At 58.8% G+C, this 10,453-nt stretch overlaps 1 protein-coding gene across 1 annotated transcript; it reads right to left on the bottom strand.

Annotated features, from left to right (window-relative positions):
• Positions 1–74: 74 nt before the first annotated feature.
• Positions 75–7,787, bottom strand: EMILIN1 (elastin microfibril interfacer 1). Its single transcript, XM_025454399.3, has 8 exons — positions 7,213–7,787; positions 6,144–6,269; positions 5,467–5,687; positions 2,404–4,341; positions 1,917–2,033; positions 1,485–1,502; positions 1,181–1,318; positions 75–795 (listed from the first exon to the last, which is right to left on the bottom strand). The coding sequence occupies exons 1-8, from the start codon at positions 7,380–7,382 to the stop codon at positions 458–460; spliced, it is 3,066 nt and encodes a 1,021-aa protein (XP_025310184.1). The 5' UTR covers positions 7,383–7,787; the 3' UTR covers positions 75–457.
• Between the last annotated feature and the right edge of the window lie 2,666 nt (positions 7,788–10,453).

Genomic DNA, 10,453 nt, shown 5'->3' with positions numbered 1-10,453 from the left:
AAACCCAGGGCTCCCCCCTCACCCCGTCCCATCTGTACTTCTGTGTACCCTTGAACACATACTGGAGCAGACGGTTTGTTTTGTTTTGTTTTGTTTTTTAGAAAAACCAAGTGTCTTTATTCCTGAATAGTTTGGTACGGCGGTGGGGGCCAGAGCCCCTCGGGAGAGCCCTGCCTCGGGCTAGAGACCGGCTGGAGGAGCTGCGAAGGTGCGAGGATCGGCTCCCCAGCCGTCTGGGCCCTGCAGGGCGAGCAGGCCAAAAGTCTGGACGTGGGGATCCCAGAGTCTCCGCCCGGGGCGCTCAGGCCGTGGCGAGGAGAGCGCTCTGGGCGCCTGCGCGGCACAGGTACTGGACGGCTCGCCTGGGGCTGGGGGGCCAGGACGGAGCCCCGCCGTCCCCGCTGGCTCTTTGGCCGGCGGCGTAGACACTTCGGGCCGGTCATGCCCAGCCGTCTGTCTACACCTGTTCTAGCTCCAAGTCCCCGTAGAGCAGGGCTCCGCTGAAGATGGTGAGCGGCTCCTCCGAGTGCGCCAGCTGCCCCATGACCAGGTCGATGCAGACCGTGTCTCCAGCCTGCAGCGGCAGGATGAGGCTGAAGACGCCCAGGGCTCCGGGGCTCGGCTGGCTCTCTGCGATGGGCTTATTCTCCAGGCCCTCAGGTTCATAGCCACCAGAGTCTATGCGGGCCACGCCCAGGTTGGAGCGGGACAGCACGGCCTCCACTTTCTCGTGCCGGTGCCCAGTTAGCACCGCGCTCAGCAAGTAGCGGCCGGCCAGTGGTGCTGTGAACACGCCTGGGGACGGAGAATGGCAGTCAGGAGGGGCCTGGGAGGTGTTAGGGAGCCCATCCAGAACTCCTGGACTAAGCAGAGACCTCCAGGGTCTTTTCACCTGTCTTCCACTAGAATGTAAGTTCCACCAAGAGAATTTGGCGCCTTGTTCATTACAACATCCCCAGGCCCCCAACAAAGAGCTGTTGAACAGAAGCGCTCCTCCCCCAAAACCCCTTTCCCTTAGCCCAAGCTGTGGTGAGAATGAATAAATGAAGATAAAAGGGGTCTCCCCAAACCAGAGCATGAAAAGATACCCCTTGCCCGAGGGGGCAAGAATGAGAACACGTCACCACATAGCTTTGTGCTGGCTTGCCCCACAGCCCAGCCAGCCTGCTTCCAGGCTTACCAGTCTCTGGATCATAGTAGCCCCCATCGTTGAGCAGGACTCTGTCGAAGGGCACTGTGCCTGGTTCAGACCGTGGCAAACTCAAGGCAGCTGAAAAGGCCACCCGGGGCACAAAGGGTGCTGGTGCCCCCTCCACTCCTGGGTAGGGATAAGGTGGGGGTCAGAGTAGATACTCAGTGCAGAGCTGCCTGGTCCCCATCCCCTCCTGGGTCTCTCCCTCCAGGGCTGCCTGAGGCCTTCTGCCCTCCATCCAACCCCTCATTCAGTTTTCCTCCCTCTGACACCCCAGATGGGAGGAACTTACCCTGCTCTCCTTGGGGACCTGTGGGAAGAGGAAAGGGAGCGGTGAGATGTGGGGCAGCTCTCACTAAGTCACTCAGCAAATATCAGCTGAGTCTTTCGCTGTCCTACAGACATACAGACTCCAAAGCAGGAATGGGGGTATCAAGAAAAGGAGGAATAAGGTCCTTTCAGTTCAACTCGTCCCCAGCCTTTCACACCCTACATATCCCTGTGAGCTCAGCCTTAGTCTTCAATACAGCAGGAAGGTTACCACATTGAACCGGCCCATATAGTGACTGTGCCGGTCCCTCATCACTGTCAGCCACGTAGGACCCCTCACTCCTTGCCCCTTTCCTCCTTTCTCTTTCAAATCCAGAATGGAACGAATGTCAAGCCTAGGGCTGCTAGAGATGTGGGGGAGCCCTGACTGCAGTATGGATCTCAGCTCACATACCTGGTGGCCCGATGGGTCCTCTTTGTCCATCCTTGCCTGGAGGTCCTGAAGGTCCAGCAGGGCCTGGGGGTCCCTGTATCCCAGGAGGCCCTGGGGGCCCGGCCTCACCCGGGGGCCCTACGGTGATAAAAATTAAGTTGAAGGGAAGCCATAAAAACAGTTTCCAAAGGACAAAGAAGGTTGTGGCTCCATGGGCAGGTGCATGGGGCCCATGGGGCTGCCCATGCTGGATACCTGGCTGGCAGGGCAGCACCCCACCCCCAACCACTGTCCTGTCTGAGCTGCCAGGGGAGAGTGGGGAGCTAGGAGCTTGGATCATCTCTTATGGACACACCAACCCCCGGGACATTGGTGGGCCTGCAATTCATGCTGGGTAGAATAAGGAGAAAGTATATAAGGTTATGGCTGGCTGTTGTGGAGGGGGAGAGGAAAAAGAAAGGACCAGAAAGGGGTCCCCCCACCTCCCACTGCACCAGTGCCCCCTCACCAGTGAGGTCCTTCAGACTGAGCTGGTGAAGCTGGTCCTCCAGGAGCAGCACGGAGCTGTTAAGGGCACTGAGCCGCCTGCCCAGGCCCGCCTGCCCCCCCAGCAGCTTCTCTAGCAAGGCTGCCTGTGTCTGGCTGGTGCTGTTGGTTTCCCGTAGCCCAGCCCAGAGCCCAGCTACATGTCTGGAAAGGCCCTCTCGTAGGCCCTGCAGTCCCCCAGCCACCGTGTCCAACCGCTCACAGACTCCTTCAAGGCGGCCCAATCGCCCCTCTAGGCTGGGGCACTGGCCAGCCTGTGCCTGTCCCTCTTCCAGGCCTCGGAAGCGCTCCTCACTCTCCGTAGCATGCTCTGTGGCCTCTTGCTGCAGCCTGTTAATCTCCGAGATGATACGGTCCTTGGTGGCTCCAAGGTCAGCCAGATCAGCCCCCTGGCCCTCCACAGTGGTCTGGAGCTCATGCAGTGAGTCATTGAGAGAGCTGAAGGTGAGAATAACCTCAGAGAGCTCTCCTTGCAGGGCCTGTAGGGCTGAGCCAGAGCTCCCCCCAAACACACTGAAGCCATCCAGAGGCCCTCTGCTTGGTCCCCCAACACCTGGGCCAGCCCCGGGGCCCCGTGGGGGGAGCAGGGGGCAGGAGCAGCGCTCCACACCATCTCGAAGGCGGCCCAGCTCCTCCTGGACACCACCACAGGCCCCACAGCCCTCATCCCCACGGGCCTGCAGTAGTCCCTCCAGTTGGCCCAGCCGTGCTGCTGTGAGATTCAGCTGCAGTGCAAACTCTGCAAGTGTCTCGTCCTGCGCATCGACACGACCCTGGAGCTGGCCCACAACCCCTTGCAGTCTCTCCAGTGCAGCCTGCTGGGCTTCCCCGGCTGCTCCCACCTTGTGCAGGCCTGAGCCCACTAGACGCAGCTGCCCCTCGCTGTCTAGCACCCTGCGCTCCAAGGCACTGAGGATCTCACTGACCTGGGAGTCCTGCTCCCCGGGGGCCCCAGAGCAGAGCTGCCCACATGCCTGCACAGCCCCTGCCACCTGCTCTTCCAGCAGATCCAGCCGCCCACCCAGCTCCCTGCTCACATTGGCCAATAGTCCCTCCAGCCTTTCTAGTCGGCCCCGGGCAGCAGGCAGCCAGTGGCCCAGGCCCCCAGGACGCCCAGGCCAGCCCTCCTCCTGTTCCTCTGAGGGGCCCAGAGTGGAGTTGAATTGGTCCTCCAGGCGAGAAAGGCGGGACGCTAAGCTGGTGTAGCCTGGGGGGTGGCCCCCCTGCCCAGCCGCTCCCCCCAGCTCGGTGCCTCGCCGCCCGCTCAGCACTGTCACGGAGCCGGCCACGACATCCAGCCTCCGCTCCAGCTCGGCTAGCCGCCGGCCCAGCTCGGGAGGGCAGCACTCCTGAAGGGGCCTGCGGCCCACAGCCTGCCCGGGGAGCTGCCGCTGCCGCTCTTCCACGGAGGCCAGGAGCTTCTCCAGTGCCCGCAGCCGCTCGCGATCCTCCTGTTGCTGCCGGCGGAAGCCATCGAGCCCCGCCAGGCACACGGAGCAGGACTCCTGCAGCCGCCGCTCCAGTTCCCGCAGCAGCTCCTCACTGTGGCCCGGAGGGGCCGGGGCGGGGTCCAGGGCCCGGCTACCGCCACTGCCACTGCCACCGCCACCTCCGGTGTGATGGTTGTTGAGATGGCCCAGCTCCTGGTCATGGGTGGAGACACGGTTGTCCAGGAGCTGCAGCTGCTGCTGGATCTCACTGAGGGTTTCGTGCACGCCAGGACGGGCAGCTGCATCTGCCGGCTGCTGCCTCCCGTTGAAGGCCGTCTCCACGGCCCTCTGGACGTCTTCCGCCAGGCGCCCACTCAGTCCCTGCAGGACACCTCGGAGGCCCTGCAGCTCCTTTGTCAGGCTCTGCACCTGCTCCTCCAGCTGTTGTACCTTCTCTGAGTCCCCAGGACCTGGCAGAGAGGGGAAGGCATCAGACAGAGTGGCTGGACCTCAGAACTCAGTGAGCCCTCCTTGCAGGGCCTGTAGGCCTCCTAGGCCCTGCTCTCCCCAGCTCCGACACGAGGTCCTAGCTGATTTGGCCACTGTTAGCTGGGTAATTTGGGCAAAGACAAGACAGGGGGAACCTCCATTTACTAAATGCCTCTAGGCCAAAATTGTACCATGGCTTTCCCTCCCTTATAAGACTCCACTGGATAGATATCACAGCGTTTCCCATTTTGTTGACTGTGAGAAAGAGAACCAGAGGAGATTAGGGAACTTGGCCATAGATTACAAGTTTCATAAGTGGCAGAGACAAGTTTCAAACCCAGCTCATCAATCTGACCAGCAAGTCTACTGTCCAGAGTAGGTCTCAGAAGTTGTTTGCTTATCTGTGAAATGGGAGTATGGGGAGGCACAGTGGACCCCACAACAGTGGCTATTCCTGAGCAACATCTCTCCGAAACACCACAGGGACAGACAAGGTTCCACGGGAAGGCTGCAGGGGCTCGAGCTGGATAGTGGGAGAGTCAGCCAGAAGTTCCTGTTTCCATCATTACAGCATGACTATCTCCCTGGCAGACAAACACAGCACATCCGCAGTGCCCAGGGCGCGTGCAAGCAGGAAGGCCATGGGGACCGCTGCATTCTGGGACCTGCAGTCTCCAGAGGCCCCTGAGGGGCCTGGGACCTGTAGTTGAGTGCAGTGCATTCTAGGACTTGTAGTCTGAACTGTCTAATCCCTTGGTGACCAAACTTCTCGAAGGAATTCCCCCTTCCTCCTGCAGCCGTTCTCAAGTAGGAAGTATCTCAGCCACATGTGGGCGTGTGTGAGCACATTCTCTTGCTCTGCCTTCTTTTTCTCTTGATCTCTCGCAATCTCGGTTTCTATCTGACTCACACATTCGCACACACACACACACACACACACACACACACATTCACACACATGCGCAGGCAGAGAATCTCAGGGATCTCACTCCCTTCTGTCCCCTTCTTCTGACTGGGAGCATAGAGTTTTTCCCTCAGCAGCCTGGCCCCTCATTTTCCAGCCAGCACCAGCTCCCACTTCTCCCCCCAGAGGCTCCCCTACTCACCTTCCCCGCCTAGTCCACTCAGGTGGCTTCCTGCGCTGGAGCCAGAGAGGTTGGGGCGGGCGGGCCGGGGCCGGGGGCGTGGGGTGGTAGGTGCAGGACCCAGCGCTGGGGCGGGACCCTCAGCACAGTCATCGCCCCCATACCCCTGACAGCACCTCCACTCCATATCCGACACAGTCTTGTAGGCCACTCGGTAGCGAGGGCGGAGGAAGCTGCGGTACCTGGGAGAGGCAGAGGAGGCTTCTTTACTCTTCCCTGTTCTGTCAGTGGCCCTGCATCCTGTCTTTGGAGATGGGCAGCTGCTGGTGGTGGACCCTCAGGTTGGATCCCCCTTAGCATCCAGCATGTGGCTGTGCTCAGTTGACAGCTGTCAGCTTGCTGGCCAAGGGCCAAAACCCTATTCTTCCTCCCCCGTCCTATGCTGGAGACTTGAACTCCTAATCCTGAGCCTGACTCTGCCCAGAGAAGGCATCTGGGGGCTGACAGGGTGGTCTGGTAACTTTGCTCTCAGTAACCACCCCCAACTGTTGCCTCAGTGTCTTCCCAAAATGGGTCTGACCGAAGCCCCCAGTCCTGCCCCTTGGTACCTGCTTTGTACAAATTCCCCAAATTGGCTGCCCTCCTTCTGGCCTAGCCCAGCCCCCACCAAGTACCCATTCCCTAGCGCCAGGGCTCACATGATGCTGCGGGGACACTGGGGCTGGCCCCAGCCACAGGGCTGGTAGTCAGGCTTGACGAAGGTCTCCACTCCATCCTCAAGGACACAGCTCACTGTCCGGGTCACCACATAGGCACACCAGTTCCTGTAGGCACAACCCAGCTGGGCCCAAAGGCCAGAGACACAAGCCCCAGAGGAGGGCCAGGGGCTACCAGAGAGGCTGAGGGAAGGTCAAAGGATGAAGGGCCCCTGGGGACCAGTAGGAGCCAGGGCTTTGGCAGGGGCAGCTCCCCCCACGCTTTCCTGTGCAGTAGGAGTCAGTAAAGACTTTTCAAGACAGCGAGACAAGGCATAAAATGGAAAACCACAACTGCAAGAAGTTGATCCTCACGGCTGCAGGGTCCTGGGGAGCCTCTGAATTCACACATTCATTCATGTCCTTTTCTGTGTCAATCCCCAGCTTGGCGTGGCCTGTATGAGCCAGCTGGCTGGGTCCCTCTGGTGATCCCCTGGATGCTGGCTTCCACCCACCCCTCAGGGGAGAGGCCAGGGCAGGCAGGGGTCCAGCTCAGGGTTAAGTAGAGAATAAGCCATTGATGAGCCCTGCCCCCCTTGGGGTTTGCGTTCTACACTCTTGGCCCCATTCATGCTGGCCTTTGATCTGTGTCCGGCTGGAGAGCCCAAAGGAACAGAGCAGGAACGGTGTTAGAAAGAATCACAAATTACTGGATGGGGCCAGGAAGCCCTAGGAAGGGATAAAGGTCTGCCGGAGAATACCAGGCTGGTACGTAGCTGGCAGCTTGCAGGAAGGCCTGGCCCATGCCCCTCAGGGTCATTTCCCTGGGCACCTAGCTACAGGTCCCACTGAGGTTAGAGGGGGACCGATCTATTTAGGGGGCCCTAGAAATGCTCTGCAGGAAGGTGAGCTTGTGCGGAGCCACCTGATGGATGGGCTTCCTCTCCCCCTCTTCCCTGCATTAGGGCATACAGCCCCGGGGGAGGGTAGCCAAGGCGGGGGCTGGGACACCCACCTTCTGACCCACCCTTCCCACCCACGTCCAGCCCTGGGCTGGGACCCAGGCTCTTACCTGTGGCGGCTGGCAGGCCGGGGAGCGCTCTGGGCCTGGGGTTCCCCAGGACTGAGAGCCCCACCGCCCCCCGTGTAGAGGCTATAACCACGAGGAGGGTAGCTAGCTGCCCCCACGGCTGTGGTCAGCAGGCAGCAGAGGTAGCAGCTCCAGAGCGTGCTGGGGGCCATGGTAGGGGTGCTCGGCCGTGGCCCTCAGAGGCACATCCCGGCCCGGCCGCTGGCGCCTCTGTGTGGAGCAGGGGATGCCGCTGCTCCAAGGGACGGCGCTCGCTGGCCGGGGGTCCTGTCCCCAGCTTCCTGCGGCAGCCCCCAGCCACACGCCTCCTTCTCGGCAGCCTGGCCTGACCCCTCTCCCCCTCCTCTTTCCTCCTCAGGCTCCTGTCCCTCCCTCAGTTCCTTCCGCTCTCCTATTCTCTGCTTCTGAGGGGGTTTGTTCTCTGTGCCCCCTGGCCTTCTGTGCCTGGTCCCTGCCCCTCTCAGATGCTGCTTCCTGGGCCTCCGCCCCCCCCTCACCCCAGCAGGCCCTCCTCTGGCTTCCCTATCTGTTTTCCCCAATGACCGGATCCTGGAGGTGACAGGGCTTTGCCCCTGTGGCTGTTGAGAGGCGCAAGAGTGGCTGTGGGGCGGGCCCTGGCCTCCCGCCTCCCTCTCTTGCTCACTCCCTTCCCCCCTGTCTGGCTGGCGGTCCAGCCTCCCCCCTTCCTCCCCCCACCTCTCCAACCATCGTGCGCCACATCTGCTTCTTGTTAACTCCGGGAAAGAGAGGAAAAAAAAGGAAAAACAGAGAAATGCGGAGTTGCCGCCAGGCTTGGGGCCAGCCTCTCAGACGGGCCACATGGAGTGGAGCCGGGGCCAGAGCTGGGGAGGAGGCCCAGGGCTGGTCGCTGAGACAGGGAACGGGAGCTGGAGCCACAGCTCCCCTGGGGCTAGGGCAAGCCTCTCCTGAGAGAGAAGACCCGAGAATGGAGCCAGGAGGGGAGAGGAGGAGGGGAGGACTGTAAAAGGGAGAATGAACTCTGGAGGGCTCAGCAGGACGTCACTCATCATTTAGTCCAGTTGCCTCCTTTTACAGATGTGAGTAACGAGGCCCAAAGCTGGAAGGTAACTTGTAGGGGCAAGGCAAGAGTGGGGCTCTGATTAGAATCTACATACCTGGGTTGGTGACTTGGGACAAAGAAGGAGAGGGGAGAGGGCTACTGGGCCAGAGAGGAAGAGGAAAGACTCCACTGAGGCAGGCAGGAAATTGAGGGACACCAGAAGAAGAAACGAATCTGGAAATGAGAGTGCAGCCTTCTGTCACGCTTGGAGAGAACACAGGAAAAGAGGATAAAGACTCATTCTCAAAAAACCAAACAAATATGGATCTCAGGCTTGCTTGTCGTGGTGAAGGCCAGGCCATAAAGAAGGGGAGGGGAAGGGGAGAGGCAAACCGGGTGGTATCTAGATGTATGGAGCCCAGAGGAAGTCCCTCCCCAGCCTGGAGGCAAGCCTGAGAGCCTGTGGAGCAGGTGAGGAGCTCAGTCACACTCAGCCACCAGCCTGAGCGGAAAGCTCCTGTTGAGAGGAGTCCGAAAGTGTCAGCTGGCCCCTCTTCACCATCTGGCCTCTGCACTGTCCTAGGGTCCAGGTGTCCCTGTGTGGTGGGGCTGTTGCTTGCAAGAGCAAAGCAGAAGTAGCAGACAGAAGGGAGGTGAGCAAGCCATGGGTAGGCATTGTGGAGGCGCCCAGGTGGCAAAGGCACATGTAGGACTCTGTTAGGAGCACCTGGGGCTGCTGGACACAGGCACTGAAACACAGAACCAACACAAAGCAGGACAGACAGCGTGCCAAGGGGGCCAGACAAATGGATGATGTGTTCTGGGGAAGGGGAGGGGAAAGGCAGCTGGATGCTCCGGGGAGTCAGAGTTGAGCCGTTGGAAGAGAGAGAGAGAGAGAGAGAGAGAGAGAGAGGCAGAACAGTGTTGGGGAAAGAAAGTGAAAAACAGAGATGGGGGAGGGGAGAGACTACAGGCTGGAGAAAGAGGCCTGCCTCAGTTTCCTCATTGCTCAACATGGGAATCATAACAGCACCCTCCTTCTTAGGTTTGGGAGGATTAAGTGAATACATGTAAAGCATTTAGAATAGCACCTGGCACATGGTAAATGCTCAGTAAAAGTTAGCTGTTGTGTCAGGAAGTCAGAGAAGCTGATTGTGGAAAAATTGGGACAGGCCCAAATGACTGGTTAAGAGCTTGGATTACAAGCTTTTCAGTAGGAGCTCGATATGCCTGCAGAAAGAAGACCTGGCAGGCAAGAGCAATGTGCAGGGTTTTAGGCCCATGGACACTGGTTCCAGCTCCTCCTCTCAGTACTGTTATCACTTGGAACAAATGCCATGACTCTTCTGGAGGTCTGTCAGCTATTGTTTCAGGTGCCTTGGAAATGGCAAAGTGATGTAGCCTGGAAAGAGAAGGCCATGGTTGCCTGGGGACTACCTGGGTAAGGAGGGGCCAGAGAAAGGGAGACAATACAGAAGATTCTGGGGTTTGAGCCAGGGTGGGGAAATCAAGGCGAGCAACAGCTTTGGAAGAAAGATGACCTTAGTTTGGACTTATTGAGTTCAAGATCAGAAAAACGTAGCTCGATGGCAATAAATGTGTAGGAGATGGTCAGAGATGTAGGTCTTGGTTCTGGGAACCATGTGCAGGGCAATAGTTGGAAGCCATGAGCACAGATGCCACCAAATCTTCATTGTGACTCTGAGTGATGTACTTCTGAGGTTCTCTGGCCCAGTATGGGATCTCGGTGGCTGGGAGAAATGTTGGCAAAAGAAAGGATGAGTGAAAGTGAATGTTCCAACCCACAGAAATGGACATTTGTGGGATATTTGAAGGAAACAGTCCCAAGAGATCCTGATTTGAGAGCTGCTGAGAGTGGGCAGTTGTTGCACTGTTCCTGGTCTCTGTATCAGTTCTAGGCCCTGGCCCTGGCTAGAAGCCAAGCCACTTCAGGTGGCCCTGGCTGCTGCTGTGAGTTTTCTCTCTTGGTTCTTGTGCACCCCCGTCCCTTCAGGCAGCCTCTGACAACCTGCAGTCATCCCAGCCATCTTGTCACTGCCTGGTTGTCACTCTTTCCTTAGGTTTAAGGGGGCGCCTCCCTTAAGTTTAAAAATCTGTTATATTTTAAGTGTGTCAAGCCAAAAATGTTGGCTTTGAAATACAATTGCAGTAGGTTGCATTTCATTTAGTCCTGTAATTAGG

The sequence above is a fragment of the Canis lupus genome, chromosome 17, assembly GCF_003254725.2.
Source record: "Canis lupus dingo isolate Sandy chromosome 17, ASM325472v2, whole genome shotgun sequence".
NCBI classification, from domain to species: domain Eukaryota; kingdom Metazoa; phylum Chordata; class Mammalia; order Carnivora; family Canidae; genus Canis; species Canis lupus.
Note: the sequence above shows the minus strand (reverse complement) of the source record. Positions and strands in the feature narration are given on the sequence as shown.

What these genes read in the sequence shown, in the direction of transcription:
- EMILIN1 (XM_025454399.3), bottom strand. Translation starts at nt 7,382, where the DNA reads ATGGCCCCCAGCACGCTCTGGAGCTGCTACCTCTGCTGCCTGCTGACC. An exon ending in GAGTGGACTAGGCGGGGAAG is followed by an intron (nt 4,342 to 5,466) that starts GTGAGTAGGGGA and finishes CCTCTCTGCCAG; the next exon opens with GTCCTGGGGACTCAGAGAAG. An exon ending in CAGTCTGAAGGACCTCACTG is followed by an intron (nt 2,034 to 2,403) that starts GTGAGGGGGCAC and finishes TTATCACCGTAG; the next exon opens with GGCCCCCGGGTGAGGCCGGG.